The 16630-nt window shown below is 41.4% G+C and overlaps 1 protein-coding gene across 7 annotated transcripts in view; it reads left to right on the top strand.

Moving 5' to 3' along the window:
• The window catches only part of SPECC1L (sperm antigen with calponin homology and coiled-coil domains 1 like), a 181047-nt gene that overhangs the window by 60794 nt on the left and 103623 nt on the right, over positions 1 to 16630 (top strand). For 6 of the 7 annotated variants that reach the window (XR_010318604.1, XM_003419169.3, XM_064272411.1 and 3 more), the window contains 2 exons: positions 13456 to 13529; positions 14583 to 14758. Coding sequence is in view for 5 of the 7 variants with exons in the window: in XM_003419169.3 (XP_003419217.1) it covers positions 13456 to 13529; positions 14583 to 14758 (250 nt within the window). In the remaining 2 variants the exon portion in view is untranslated. Of the gene's footprint in view, positions 1 to 13455; positions 13530 to 13607; positions 13704 to 14582; positions 14759 to 16630 lie in introns of those variants that run through there. The other variant, XM_064272413.1, reaches the window with a different exon arrangement.

The following is a 16630-nucleotide window of genomic DNA, read 5'->3' as shown; positions in this document are numbered from 1 at the left end:
AGACATTCATTCAGATATAACTCACATAACATACGTTTCACATACTTAAGTGTATAATTCAGTGGTTTTTAGTAGTTTCATAGAGTCGTGCAACTATCACCACAATCAGTTTTTAAAACTTTTCATCCTCCCAGAAAGAAACCCTATACCTATTAGCAGTCACTCTTTTTCCCCCCAAGTTCCCCAGCCGTAGGCAACCACGCAGCTACTTTCTGACTCTATATTTTTGCCTATACTCTGCTGGACATTTCATATAAATTAAATTATACAATATATGACCTTTTGTGACTGGTTTCCTTAACTTAGTATAATGCTCTTTTTTTTTAATGACTGAATAGTATTTCATCGAATGTGTGTACCACATTTTGCTTATCCATGAATCTGTTGATGTACGTTTGGGTTGTTTTCACCTTTTGGCTATGTAGCATAATGCCGCAGTGAACACTGCTGTACAAGTATCTGTTTGAGTCCCTACTTTGAAGTCTTTTGGGTATATACTTAGGAGTGGAATTGCTGGGTCATATGGCACTGGGTTTGGTTTTTTTATGGTAATCTAGGAGCCTGGTGGCACAGCATTGGTTAAGAGCGCAGCTGCTAACCAAAAGGTAGGCGGTTTGAATCTACCAGCTGCTCCTTGGAAACCCTATGGGGCAGTTCTCCTCTGTCCAGTAAGGTTGCTATGAGTTGGAATTGAATCGATGGCATTGGGTTCGTTTTATTTTTCAGGGGAGTGTGAATATGTTACATTACTTGCCAAAGGGATTTTGCAGATATCATAATTAGGGTTGTGATTGTGTGCCATTGAGTAAATTTGACTCGCAGTGACCCCCATATATCAAAGTAGAGCTTCCCCATATGGTTTCCTAGGCTGTAGTCTTTACGGGAGCAGATCACCAGGTCTTTAGGAGCAGCTGGTGGGTTTGAACTGCCAACCTTTTGGTTAACAGCCGAGCGCGTAACCATTGTGCCACCAAGGCTCCTTATAATTAGGGTTACAAACCTTAAAACAGGGAGATTATTCTGGATTATCTGGGTGGGCTCAGTCAATCACTAAGCCCTTAAAAGCAGAGAACTTTTTCCAGCTAGAGTCAGTCCGAGAGAAACACAGGAAGAGTTGGGGCAGAAGGGGAAGTCAGAAAGATTTGAAGCATGAGTCCTTAAAGTTGGGGAGAAGCTTGAGAAAGAATGTTGACAGTCTTAGGGGGAAAGACTGGCCCCTGGCTGACAGCCTGCAAGGAAACTGGGACCTCAGTTTTACAGCTGCAAGAAACTTCATTCCCCCAATAACCTGCGTGAGTTTGGAAGCAGATCCTTTCACAGAGCCTCCAATAAGGAACATAGCCCTGCCAACAGCTTAATTTTTGCCCAGTGAGACCCATGAACTGTGAGCTAATAAATATGTGCTGTTTTAAGTTACTAACTTTGTGGTAATTGCATATGGCAGCAATAGGAAATAGAAGAGATGAAATTACTTGGCCTTTCTGTTTCCTCATCCATAAATAGAGATGCTAGGCTGGGTGAGATGGCCCCTTCAGTTTTTACAGTGTCAGTATTAGGTAGCTTTCTGTCTATAAGTTAGGGGGTTATTACAGTGATGCTGAAAGTCTGCTCGTGAGTTCCCATTACAACATCAGTACCTAACTCTGCATAGACCTGGCCTGCAATGCTTTTCAGCTAGTTCTTGGATTTAGCATCTGTTTTGAATTGTGTCCCCCCAAAATATGTGTAGAATTCCTGAACCATATTCCTGTGAATGTGACCCTGTTTGGAAATAGAGTTTTTCTTTTGTTATGTTAATGAGGGTGTACCAGTGTAGGATGGGTCCTAAACCTAATCAATTCTGAGTCTTAAAAAGATGAGGATAGACTTAGAGAGCCACTTAGGGTGAAGGTAGATGCCATGTGAGGAACTCCCAGGGCTGTTGACAAGGAGGGTATCGACATGGCTGAGACCGTGCTTTGGACTTTCACCCTTTAGAACTGTGAGAAAATAGATCCTGTTCTGTAAAGTCGCTCATTTGTGGTATTTGTGTTAACAGAAGCACTAGGTAACAAAGAATTCAAGCTAGAAAGATCTCATGTAAAAACTCATTAATAAACACTGCTAAGACTCCCATATCAAGATGGTGGCCTGAGATCATGCTTATATCTCCTCTCCTTCCCAGAGTTCCCCTGATATAGCACGAGAAACATAAAAATGATAATGAACCTAAAGCAAAACAGAAAACAGACAAAGAGCCCCATAAACAATTTTGGTTAATTTCTGGAATTGGGGATAAGGAGAAATCAACTGGAAAAGAAACCTACAGCCCAGAAGAATCCCAAAGTTCTGAGTAATGATGCTCCTGGCAAAGTATGGGAGTGGGGGCTGAGGTGCCAAAGCCTCCATCTCAGAGTGGAGGGACAGGGAATAGAAGCAGGCCATGGTGCTGAGGGGTTACCAGGCCCTTACACCACTTCTCTGCTCTGGAGGATGCTGGTCCTGGTGCTACCCCAGCCTGCCGCTTGCTAGAGATCTTCTCTGAGTGATGTGGTGCACGGACTCCTAGCCTGAACTTGGGGTCAGAAAGAGAAGTGAACCAGGCCTGCGGTGACTGCCTGTGTCCCAAGGAAAGGACCACAGAGGCCCAGCATACAATGCATCCACCACCACTGCCATGCAGCTGAGGCAGCCCGTCCCCCTCGTGCATCCAGGGAGCCTACCTACAGTGTGTGTCACAGCAGTCCTTACCCAGTTGTTATGTGTAAGCTCTCCAGAGGCCTGAGGGGAGGACAGTGGCTCTCCAATTGTTGAGGAACACAGAAGTCACTAGTAATAATTAATCTGCTCTTTATAAATAAGGGAAACCAACCAGGACTCACCAGACATGGGAGTAAACCAACAGCTTGAAGAGGAACAGCAGAAAGAAGCAGAGTAGCCAAGCCCGACAAAATTAAGTTAATGCCTTCATTCCCAGTCCAGCAACCCAGAGCTTATGGGAGTCAAGGATAGTGGCATCTCAGGTGTGGCTCAGCCAATGTATCCATCAGTTACAATGACTTTATTAACCACTTACTATTTGCATAAGGAGCCCTAATGATGCAGTGGTTAAGTGTTTGACTGCTACCTGAAAGGTTGGCAGTTCGAACCCATCCCAGTCACTCTGCAGGAGAAAGACCTAGAGATCTGCTTCCATAAAGATCACAGCCAAGAAAACCCAATGGGGCAGTTCTTCTCTGTCATATGGGGTTGATATGAGTCAAAATCAACTTGATGGCATCTAACAACTGTTTGCATAGGAATGCTATGTGTGTGCTTGGAGTTAAGTATAGGTGACTTTCCTGCCTCTGAGGTTCCAGAGGTTGGGGGCTAGAAGCCTGACACCTACCACAGGCCTGGTGTCTTTTTCGTGGACCACTGACGACATTGCTGAGCAGGGGCAGCTCCGCATTAGGAAAGCAGCAGAAGGAAATGGCGGAGGAGAGTTGTATCATTTGTTGATGAGAAAAACCTTCCTGAGCATGGCAGAATGCCCAGAACCATAAAGGAGAAGTCTCATACTTAAGTAAGTATACATTCAGATTTTCAGTTCTGCACAATTACTATAAATGAAAGACAGACTGAGAGAAATATCTGTAACACATACACAGAGCAAGAGGTCCTAAAAATCAGTAAGACAGGACGGTCCACTAGCTACATAAAGGTTACAAATAGATAAGTCAAAAAAAGGGACAAGAAGGTGCACAAGTTGACTAAAAAGCAAAGAAATGCAAAGTAAAACAAGATACCAATTTTCACTTAGCAGATAGGCAAAAATTAAGAATATTGATAGTATGCAAGAGAAGGAAGAAGAGGCTTTCTATATCTTGCTGCAAGCAGTCTGGATCGTTGCAGCCTTTTTGGAGGTCATTCTGGCAGTATTTATCAAAAGTTTAAAAGTATGACACTGATTTAGCAATCCCACTTGGCAGAAAGCTGTCCTTCAGAAACAAATACATAGATACGAATGTTAGTTGCAGCATTGTTTGTTGCGCACAAACGTAGAAGCTACCTGTATTTTCAGCAGCTGAGATCTAGTTAATAACCTAGGTACATGCCCACTGTGGGCTGCCCTTTCCCAAGTGAAAATGAGGGAGAAAGGTCTGTGTGCATGGCAAGGAGAAATGTTACATAGTGAAATAAAGCAAGTCAGTGGTAGTGTGAACGTGTTACTTTTGTAATTGAAAAACTAATGACAGTTTCAAATGTAATGGTGCAGTGAAATAGCCAGAAGTAATGGTGGTCCTTAAAGAAGTACTGATTTCAGTATATTCTATATAATAAATGCTGTAACTTGGTGAATTCTAAAAACGAAAACCAATATACTTGAGCTAGGATCTTTTAACTGGTTGATTTGGATCCTGTTGGTAGTTTCCTCAAAATTTCAGCTTCTAAGACATACCTTCAAGTTATACCTGAACAGCTGTGCAGACACTTTTGTCGTGTTTATAATGAAAAAATTGGAACCATTCTAAATGTCAGTTAATAGGAGGTTGCTAAAATAAATCATAATGTATCCAAATGATGAACTGCTATGGCTGCTGTAGATCTGTATTTATTGGTAACGATGTCCATAATGCACTGCTAAGTGGAAGGGATTATGCAACAATATAAATAGTGCTATTGTTCTTGTTAGTTGCCCATTGAATTGGCTTCGACCCATAGCAACATGAAGCACAACAGAATGACACGCTGCCTAGTCCTGTGCCAGCCTCCCCGTCCTTGCTGTGCTTGAGCCCATCTTTGCAGACACTATGTCAGTCCATCTCGTTGAGGGTCTTCTTCACTTTCACCGACCCTCTGCTCTACCAAGGATGATGTCTTTCTCCAGAGACTGGTCCTGCCTGATAACGTGTCCAAAGTATGTGAAACAAAGTCTTGCCATCCTTGCTTCTAAGGAACATTCTGGCTGTACTTCTTCCAATATGCTTTTTATTTTGAGTATACATTACTTTGGAGCCCTGGTGGTGAAATGGTTAAGAGTTTGGTGGCTAACCAAAAGGTTGGCAGTTTGAATCCATTAGCTGCTCCTTGGAAACCCTATAAGGTATGTTGCCATGATGTTGGAAGCTATGCCACTGGTATTTCAAACCCAACAGGGTTACCTGTGGTGGACAGGTTTTAGCTGAGCTTCCAGACTAAGACAGACTAGGAAGAAGGACCTGGTGGTCTACTTCTGAAAAAAATTAGGCAATGAAAACTTTGTGACTAGCAGGAGAGCCCTGTTTGATACAGTGCCAGAAGAGCTGCCTCCTCAAAGTAGAGTCGAGCTTAATGATGTAAATGGAGTCATGCTTTCAGGACCTTCACTTGTGATGTGGCCAGACTCAAAATGAGAAGAAACAGTGACAGACATCCATTAATAATTGGAATGTGGAATGTAAATCTAGGAAAATTAGAAATTGTCAAAATTGAAATAGAACATATAAACATCAATATCCTAGGCATTAGTGAGCTGAAATTAACTGATATTGGCCATTTTGAATCAGACAGTCATATAGTCTACTATGCTGAGAATGACAAATTGAAGAGGAATGGCATTGCATTCATTGTCAAAAAGAACATATCAAAATCTATCCTGAAGTACAACCCTGTCAGTGATAGGATAATATCCGTAGGCCTACAACGACAACCAGTTAATACAACTATTATTCAAATTTCACAACAACCACTAAGGCCAAAGATTATGAAATTGAAGATATTTACCAATTTTTGTAGTCTAAAATTGATCAAACATGCAGTGATAATTAGATGCATTGATAATTACTGGTGATTGGAATGCGAAACTTGGAAACAAAGAAGAAGGAACAGTAGTTGGAAAATACGGCCTTGGTAATAGAAACGATGCAGGAGATTGCATGGTAGAACTTTGGAAGACCAACATCTTATGCATGCTAATACCTTTTTTCAGCACAGACAGTGACTATACACATGGCCCTCTCAGGATGGAATACACAGAAATCAAATTGACTGACTGCTTCTGTGGTAAGAGACAATGTTGTTAGGTGCCGTCGAGTCAGTTCGGACTCATAGTGACCCTGTGTATGACAGAACGAAACACTCCCTGGTCCTGCACCATCCTGAATTGTTGTTATGCTTGAGCCCATTGTTGCAGCCACTGTGTCAATCCATCTCATTGAGGGTCTTCCTCTTTTTCATTGAAGATAGAAAAGCTCAATAGTATCGGTCAGAATAAGGCCAGGGCCCAACTGCAGAATAGACCTTTGCAAGTTCAAGTTGAAGCTAAAGAAAATTAGAACAAGTCCACGAGAGCCAAAGTATGATCTTGAATATATCCCACCTGAATTTAGAAACCATCTCAAGAATAGATTTGACACATTGAACACTAATGAGTGAAGACCAGACAAGTTGTGGAATGATGTAGAGGGTATTATCATACATAAAGAAAGCAAGAGGTCATTAAAAAGACAGGAAGGAAAGAAAAGACCAAAATGGATGTCAGAAGAGACTCTGAAACTTGCTCTTGAACGTAGAATAGCTAAAGAGAAAGGAAGAAATGGTGAAGTAAAAGAACCAAACAAGATTTCAAAGGGTGGCTCGGGAAGGCAAAGTAAAGTATTATAATGATATGTGCAAAAACCTGGAGCTACAAAACCAAAAGGGAAGAACGCGCTTGGCATTTCTCAGGCTGAAATAACTGAAGAAAAAATTCAAGCATTGAATTGCAATGTTGAAGGATTCCAGGAGGAAAATATTAAACCATCCAGGAAGCATCAAAAGAAAATGAAAGGAATACACAAAGTTGCTGTACCAAAAAGAATTGACGTTCAGCAGTTTCAGGATATAGCATATAATCAAGAACCTATGGTTCTGAAGGAAGAAGTCCAAGTTGCACTGAAGGCATTGATGAAAAACAAGCCTCCAATAATTGAAAGAATACTAATTGAGGTGTTTCAACAAACAAATGCGGTGCTGTAAGTGCTTACTCATCTATGCCAAGAAATTTAGAAGACAGCTACCTGGCCAACTGGCTGGAAGAAATCTATATTTGTATCTATTCCAAAGAAAGGCGATCCAACAGAATGTGGAAATTATCGTGTGGTATCATTAATGTGACACACAAGTAAATTTTTGCGGAAGATCATTCAAAAGTGGTTGCAGCAGTACATCGACAGGGAACTGCCAGAAATTCAAGCCGTGGAGAATATGGAAAGAGGTATATAATTGCTGATGTCAGATGGATCTTGGCTGAAAGCAGAGAATATCAGAAAGATGTTTACATGTGTTTTATTGACTGTGCAAAGGTATTTGATGATGTGGATCATAACAATTTATGGATAACATTGCAAAGAACGGGAATGCCAGAACACTTTGTTGTGCTCAAGAGGAACGTATACATAGACCAAGAGGCAGCTGCTTGAACAGAACCACCAGATACTGTGCGGTTTAAAATCAGGAAAGGTGTGCATCATGGTTGTATCTTTTCACCATACTTATTCAGTCTGTATATTGAGCAGATAATCCGAGAAGCTGGACTATATGGAGAAGAACAGGGCATCAGGATTGGAAGAAAATCCATTAACAACCTCCAGTATGCAGATGATACAGCCTTGCTTGCTGAAAGAGAACTTGAAGCACTTACTGATGAAGATCAAAGACCACAGCCTTCAGTGCGGATTACACTTCAATAGAAGACAAAAATCCTCACAACTGGACCAATAAGCAGCATCATGATAAATGGAGAAAAGATTGAAGTTGTAAAAGAATTCCTTTACTTGCATCCACAGTGAATACCTATTGAAACAGCAGTCAAGAAATCATACGATGCATTGCATTGGGCATAGGCGTCACTTTTTAAGGATTAAGGTGTGCCTGACCCAAGCCATGGTGTTTTCAGTTACCTCATATGCATGTGAAAGCTGGACAATTAATTAAGACCAAAGAAGAATTGATGCCTTTGAATTATGGTGTTGGCAAAGAATTTTGAATATACCATGGACTGCCAGAAGAACAAACAAATCTGTCTTGGAAGATGTACAGCCAGAATGTTCCTTAGAGGCAAGGATGGTGAGACTTCATCTCACATACTTTGCACATGTTATCAGGAGGGGCCAGTCCCTGGAGAAGGACATCATGTTTGGTAAAATTGAGTGTCAGAGAAAAAGAGGAAGTTCCTCAACAGAATGGATTGACACAGTGGCTGCCAACAATGAGCTCAACCGTAACAGCGATTATGAGGATGGTGCAGGACCAGGCAGTGTTTCATTTTGTTGTACATAGGGTTGCTGTGAGTTGAAACTGACTCGACGGCACCTAGCAGACAACTCCAGCATACTTTCTGGGGGTAATAAAAAACAGATATAGTAAATGGGTTCCTTTGACACCTGTCTGTGTCCTCTTCCCACATCAAGAATTCTGACTGGGGGCAAAGCAGTGGTCTGCAGGCCATATATGCCGCTGCCCTTTCTCTCCCCTGGGCTGTGGCATCTTAACATATTGACTACTCTTTTCCTTTCCCATTCTCTAAAAATCATGTCTGGCTGTTCAGTTGGAAGTACTCAACCCCATGCAAGAGTCCGGCTAAACCTTGGCTCCATTATTCTGATGGTTTTCCAGGGATTTGGAGGACAGGAAAGGTTGCTTATGAGCGTTCATTATTTTATGCTCCCAAGAGTCCTAGGTTAACCCTTTGCCTGTGGCAGCTGCCAGGTAACACCTGCATGCTTGTGGACATATAACCAGAGCCAGCGTTGGGGCCTGGTGGTTAGTATTGATTTGTCAGGGTTGGTAGATCCTTCGGGTGGCTAGAAGATTATGAACTCCATTATTAAATGGGCAAGACAATACTCAAAATTGTTCAGAGCAAAATGGGCCTAATAACAACAAGAATAGAACTTATCTGATCTTTAGAATAAAAATAGCCATTAAAGAATAGAGATGTAATTTGTCATGAGAACAAAATCAGGAGATTACAGTAGCAGTAGTTCCGCTCTTTGGCAGAATTTAATATTGCTTCTGAGTTGACAGTAGGTGGCAGTGTTCCCGACACTAGGAAAACTGCCGAGGAAGGAAACTCTGGAGGCTCCAGAGTTGAATAACACTGCCTTTTGTGTGACCAGTGCTTGTGCCAGACGGCAGTTTTGCTAAGCTACTCTTCAAAACAAGAACTTAAGCACAAACTCCTTTGTTTCAGCGGGAAAAATGATGTCATTTTTAATACTTTGTATTATTACAAAGTAAAACAGAGACGTGATTTTGTAAAGTTTAACTCAAATTCCCCAGAGACACTTTTAACGAGCTTTATTCTGTCTCTGCCCACTGGCTGCTAGCTTCTCTTTAAGGGAAACAGACATAGGACTTGGTAGTGATAAACGGGTAGTGCCAAGTGCAGAAAAAGGTCCTTTTAAGAGTAGTGATTATTTGGCTCCCACGGTTGTGGATAAGAGTTGATAAAGGAAAAAAGGATGAAACGTAAGAAATGAATGAAAGTTGGAATTTTATGATCAGTATAAGATGACCGTGCAGTTTAAGATGTCACCTGAGAGTGAAGACGCCAGTAAAGTGAGCTGGAGTAAGATTTGCTGTTGTTTGTCTTGTGTGAATCATATCTGAAAGATAGTTGTAGATGTGTCCTTTGTGAGTAGAAGAATAGAAGAAAAACAATATTCAGCAGTAAGGAGAAATTAACACCCCTAATATTGCTTGTTTTAATTATAAAATAGTTCTTGCATGTCAGTGGCTACAGTGTAAACGCAAGGTGTAGCCCCAGGTGTTGTCAACACCAGAATCCCTCAGCTTCCGTCCTCACTGTGCCTCATTGCTGAGACCTTGGATCTATCCAGGTGTGAGGCCAGCGGACCCACAGCCCCCTGTGGGTTCAGAGCCATCTCTGCCATCAGAATGGATCCACTTGCGTGATGTCTGCTCTGCCCTCAGCCAGCCAGATCGTTCGTGGAACCCTGAGTTTCCAGGTTGGATAGGTGAGGTCTGAAGGAGCTCGTGTAGGAGGCAAATTTTCATCCTTTTCTAAAACTTTGCATGTGGAAACAACCTCCTTTGTTACCTAGACACAGATTGGCCTGTCTCCGTGAGGGCCGCCGATCTCTTTTTTTCCTCTCCCTCATATCTTTAGCACCTAGAAGAAAGCCTGATACAAAGTGGGTACTTTAGAGGTATTTGTTGAATTAAGGAGTACATTTTGAACTCTTTTTATTTCATAGACCCTAACTGTGTGGTTTAAAGTCAAGAAAGATGTGTCAGGGCTGTATCCTTTCACTCTACTTACATTCAATCTGTATGCTGAGCAAATAATCCAAGAAGCTGGGCTATGTGAAGAAGAACACAGCATCAGAATTGGAGGAAGACTCTTTAACAACCTGCGATATGCAGGTGACACAACCTTTCTTGCGGAACGTGAAGAGGCCTTGAAGCACTTACTGATGAAGATCAAAGACCAGAGCCTTCAGTATGGGTTGCATCTCACCATAAAGAAAACAGAAATCCTCACAACTGGATCAATAAGCAACATCACGGTAAATGGAGAAAAGATTGAAGTTGTAAAGGATTTCATTTTACTGGAATCCACAGTCAACACTCATGGAAGCGGCAGTCAAACAATAAGCGACACATTGCATTGGGCAAATCTACTACAAAAAAAAAAAAAAAAAAGGCCTCTTTAAAGTGTTAAAAAGTCAAGATAGCACTTTAAGGACTAAGGTGCACCTGACCGAAGCCATGATATTTTCAGTCACCTCATATGCATGTGAAAGCTGGACAATGAATAAGGAAGACCAAAGAAGAATTAACGCCTTTGAATTATGGTGTTGGCAAAGAATATTGAATATACTGTGGACTTAGAAACAAACAAACAAGTCTGTCTTGGAAGACGTACAGCCAGAATGCTCATTAGAAGCAAGGATGATGAGACTTTGTCTCACGTACTTTGGTCATGTTATCAGGAGGGACCAGTCCCTGGAGAAGGACATCATGCTTGGTAATGTAGAGGATCAGCAGAAAAGAGAAAGACCCTCGATGAGATGGATTGATGACACTGGCTACAACAGTGGGCCCAAGCGTAACAACGATCGTGAGGATGGCACAGGACTGGGCAGTGTTTCATTCTTTTGTACCCAGGGTCACTATGAGTCTGAACTGACTTGACAGCACCTAACAACAACAACTTTGTTCAACAGTTTTGGGGCAATGAATGGGGGGAAATTAATTACTGGCTACCAGAATTGGCAAATTTTCCTCCTCTCCACATTTTATCTCATTTATTTTTTTACCCTGTTTTAGGAAATATATAATTATTATATATTTACAATAATTATTATATATATAATTATTGTGAATAACTCTAGGCTTTATGTTGTCACTGAAGTGAAATCATGTCGTGTTAAAGTATCAGAACAAATGTGCGAACACTAAGTTGTGACACCACATCACAAAGATCTTAGCTGAGCAGCATCCTGGTGGACCTGGCACAAGCAAGGTAGTGAGGAAGCTAAGAAAGAACATCGTGTGCTCATACTTCAGGGACTTCGGTCCAAGCTGACAACCTGCTAGCTTAAGGGAGATTGGTTGTTGGTTTAGGTGTCAGTGCACACAGCTCTTCACTATGCTGGGTTCCTGCTCCCAAGTGTAAGTAATGGAAGGGAACGTTATTTACTCAGAAACACCCAATATCTGTAGCTAGAATGTCCCAGATAATAAATAATTAAGCTTTGTCAATGGAATATTAATTTATAAAAAAAGCCTTACCCAGTGCCATCAAGTCGATTCCGACTCATAGCGACCCTATAGGGCAGAGTAGAACTGCCCTGTAGAGTTTCCAAGGAGCCACTGATTTGGGAATTGGTTTTCCTTGGTGCTACCGTTAGCTTGACACGATTATTTATTTATTTGTTACGACAGTGGTAGAACTGCACCTTCTATGTGGGAGACCGCGCACGTCATGCACAGACACCAGCCACGTCTCAGTGGAGAGTTAGGTGTTGCTATGAGTCTGAACAGGTTTCAGCAGAGTTCCCAGACTAAGAGGGACGAGGAAGAAAGGCCTGTTGAGCTTCTTCTGAAAATCAAGCGTTGACAGCCCTGTGGATCACAACAGTCTGATCCACAACTGACCATGGGGATGGCGCAGGAGTGGGCAGTGATTCTTTATATTGTGTGTGGAGTTGCCGTGATTTGAGGCCAACTCCACGGTAGATAACATTTATTTATACCAGCATATACATTTATTCCATTTTAAAATCATGTCATGTACCAGGTGGTGGGACTAGGAAGACACTACATGTCTCTGGCCTTCGAAGCGTTTTCAGTTTAGCGGTTGAGACAGATGTGTGGAGAAATTTAAGAATGTTGGCAGTAGCCTATTACAAGGCTGTAGAAGGCAGAGTTGGACCACATAGGGGAGCGTACAGGTCTAAAGGGTGGGGGTTGAGTGAGAGGTAAAGTCAAAGTAGAGGGTCCTTTTGTGGTGCTTAACCACAGGGCAAGTGCTGGCTTTCTGAGCTGTGGGAGCTGCCAGTGGTGGGTGGTAGTCGCCGGCATGGCATCCTCCCAAGCATCTCCTCTCACACATGAATAGAATCTCAAAGTCAAATGGGGCCTCCCTGTACATTTCTGGTCCCAACAGGACTGGCCTTTGCTTTGTCTTCACCTTTGTACCTCCACTGTATCTAGAATGATACTTCGCATGTTACTAAACTTGTTAAATATTTATAGAGTAAATGAAATTGTTCTCAGAAAATCCACATTATACAAGAAAAAATTTGAGGCGTTACTGTTTTACTTGGAGCCCTGATGGTACAGTGGTTAAGCACTCAGCTGTTAACTGAAAGGTCAGTGGTTCAAACCCACTAGCCTCTCTGCAGGAGAAAGATGTGGCAGTTTGCTTCCATAAAAATTTACAACCTTGGAAACACTAGGGGGCATTTCAGCTCTGTCCCGTAGGGTCACTATGAGTTGGAATTGACTCGATGGCAGTGGGTTTTGTTTTGTTTTCTTTTATAAATATATTAATTTTGTAAATACACTCTGTATAATTTAAATAGCAAAATTTAAAAGAACTGTACTAATTTACCACGTCAGTGAATTTATTCTAGTGTGTAAATTATGCTTGCATAAATACCTTAGATTAATAACCCTTGTGATTAACAGTTCACATTTTAATAGCAGTCATTGTTTTGATAGGTGATGCACCAACAACGTGTGTTTCTAACAATTAACTTTTTGTTTCAGAATTGAGATACTAAGGAAGGACATGATCTACAAGTTGTGACTTAAACTTGGTATTTTCCTTAGGATGTAAAATTGAGTAATGACTTGGAATGAACATCACTTTTTTCTTTTTAAGTTTTTAGGCCTTTTTTTTTTTTTTTCTTTGAATGTCATATTTAAGTGCCCCCTCCCTTTATAGTATTCCTTTTGAACACAGGTCTAGGAATAAAATTTTAACTTTTGTGGTATTTTCAGATACAGTTAAAAAACTCCAGGACCAAAAACATGACATGGAAAGAGAAATCAAGACGCTCCACAGGAGACTGCGGGTAGGGTAAATCCTCATTCATTCTCTTGTTAGAAAACCCAGCTTTCTGGAAGTTGAGGTGTCATTGTACCATATACTCTCATTCTTCTCTAGATACAGTTATGACATTACAGCTAGCAAATGCCATCATTTCAAATGGGGACTGGTGCTAGATTCTGGGAAGAAGAATCTATTAGTAAGTTATAGGTGGAATTTGAACATTTTAAGAAGATGAATTTAGGAATCAAGTGTTATGTAAGTCATGTTTATTAGCTGCTGACTATACAATGTCTCAACCAAATATGTTTTTACAAGAGGTTTCTTTACGTGGATTTGACTTGCTTGCCTACAGCAGCGCTGCTGTGATGCTGAAAATGGGGAGAACCCATCTTGTGGTCTGGCTGCTCAGAACTGCTGTGGTGTGGGGAGGTGCTTGGGAGTAGCCCAGCAGTGTGGCTCCCGAAAAGGATGAGGCATGGGAGCTTCCCACTAGCCGTATGCATCGGCTAGGACTGTGGGAGGCAGCTGGGCACATAGCGCCTCACCTCCTCTCGGTGGGCTTTGTCTGTATTGGGTTTAGTGTTTTTTTTCTTGCTTCCTTTTCCTTTACTTTAAATTTTTTTTTTTTTTGCCTTTTGGTTTTTGATGTCAGGATATTTATAGTTTTTCATTGTAACACCTTTCAGTATAGTTCACACACTATTTATATACCTTCTTGAGCTTCTCAGAGGTAAGCTTTGTGAATTTTGGGTGATGTGTTTATTTTCAGAAGACTTGCTTTGAAATTGCATGAGGAAGGGAGGCTTGACATTGTCATCATTAATATTTACTGAGCATTCAGTGCTTCGTGCCTTAGTAGAAAGGCCAGCTAGAAAATCTTTTTCTCATTAAGAGCAAGGTCACTGATAATGGTGGCATTACCTATTGGAAATTGGTAATGGCATTTTAAAAAAGTTAGTTGTCATTTAGGGATTACAGTGCTTTACAACAATCTAATCATAAACAAATTGTATTGCTTTTAAACAAATCTTCACTGCTAATCTTCTGGAAATAAAAATATACTTTTTTAACATAGGAAGAATCTGCAGAATGGCGGCAGTTTCAAGCTGATCTCCAGACTGCAGTCGTCATCGCAAACGACATTAAATCTGAAGCCCAAGAAGAGATTGGTGACCTGAAGCGCCGGTTACACGAGGCTCAAGAAAAAAATGAGAAACTTACAAAAGAACTAGAGGAGATCAAGTCACGCAAGTATGTCCTGAGAAACCAGTTGTGTGGGCGTGTTTCAGTAAATCCCAGTTTTGTGATGTGGTGTCATGGAAAGAACTTGAGGTTTGACATTGGTATGACTGAGTTTGGATATAGTGGGAGCTCTTCAGCTTTTCTGGGCCTTGTTTTATGGCACTTGTGAAATAGCACTGTCAGTATGGCTCTTGCAGAGTCGCTGTCACTGTCGGTCATCACCAGTGGTTCTCTCCGTCCCCCACCACCACACTCCAGCCTGTTACCTTTCACGTTATAGCTTCATGATTAGGATGGGGCTCCGGAGGCAGATTTTTCCCTATCCCAGCTCTGCCTCTTACCAGCTGTATGATCTTGGGCGGGACCCTTAATCTCCCCAAGTTTGAATTTTCTCATCTTAAAACTGGAAACAATCCACCTGCTTCACAGTGTTGTTATAAGGAAGGATTGAATGAAGTTATGCCTGTGAAGTGCGTAGGGCAGTGATCAGCACACTTTAGCTAGTATGTTAGAGACCATAGTAGAGAACACAAAGCAAGTTCCTCCCCGTCACTCCGTGAGGAATTCGCTTGTTCTGTTTTATGCTGCATGCGTGTCCAGAGTAGTATTTTTCCCATCTAACGTGGAAACCCATAAAAATCGTTAGAGGGGATGGGGTTTGTGACATATGCTGAGCTCCATGATGAGACTCCATCTATGAGTGGGGGATAGTTAAGTTTGTGTTTGAGGTCCTTATTCATTACTTTGAGTAATTCTTCAGACACCTAGGAAAAATTTTTAGAAAAATAATTTAAGAGTATGTTTTGAATGCTGTCTTTCTGGCTTTCAAGTCTATGGCCCAGAGAAAAGTATTGCAAAACCATTTTCTTTGGCTTCCTTAAGCAGAACATAAAGTGAAGATTATTATTTCTCTACTGGTATAAAACTCATATTACCAATCTATGACTAGCACATGATGTCACAAAATCCTATGTGGGTGGAGATCCATTGAAAGCATGAGATTTACCAGTGGATTTTAGTGGACAGAGTAGGAAAAGTTCATTGATAGGGTTTCAGATTCCATATTGCAACTGACCTTGAGGTAGCTACCATTTGTTGAGTTTTGGCATAATAGCAGAGAAAAATTGGATCCACAATTAATGCCCATGGGAGCAGTAGTCAGGAAATCAAAAGACGCACTGCATTGGGCAAATCTGCTGCAAAAGATCCCTTCAAAGCGTTAAAAAGCAAAGATGTCACTTTAAGGCCTAAGGTGCGCCTGACCCAAGCCATGGTGTTTTCAGTTGCTTCATATGCATGTGAAAGCTGGACAGTGAATAAGAGAGACCGAAGAAGAATTGATGCCTTTGAATTATGGTGTTGGCGAAGAATATTGACTATACCATGGACTGCCTGAAGCACAAACAAATCTGTCTTGGAAGAAGTACAGCCAAAATGCTCCTTAGAAGCAAGGATGATAAGGTTTCATCTCACATACTTTGCACATGTTATCAGGAGAGACCAGTCCCCGGAAGAAGTACATCATGCTTAGTAAAGTAGAGGGTCAGCGGAGAAGAGGAAGACCCTCAACAAGATGGATTGGTACAGTGGCTGTAACAATGGGCTCAAGCATAACAATTGTGAGGATGGTGCAGGACCGGGCAGCGTTGTACATAGGGTCGCTATGAGTCGGAAACAACATGATGGCACCTAACAACAATACCAAAGGAAAATTGTCACAGTTATCTGAACAAACTATTAAAATAGCCTTCCCTTTTCCAACTACATATCAGTGGGAGGCCTGCTGCTTTTCATATCTCAATAGACGTGATGCAAAAGGAGAATGAAAATCCAGCTGTCTTCTATAAAGGTAGACATTAAAGAGATTTGCAAGAACATAAT

This window comes from Loxodonta africana, chromosome 19, assembly GCF_030014295.1.
Source record: "Loxodonta africana isolate mLoxAfr1 chromosome 19, mLoxAfr1.hap2, whole genome shotgun sequence".
NCBI classification, from domain to species: Eukaryota; Metazoa; Chordata; class Mammalia; order Proboscidea; family Elephantidae; genus Loxodonta; species Loxodonta africana.
This window is presented reverse-complemented; position numbering and strand designations above follow the sequence as displayed.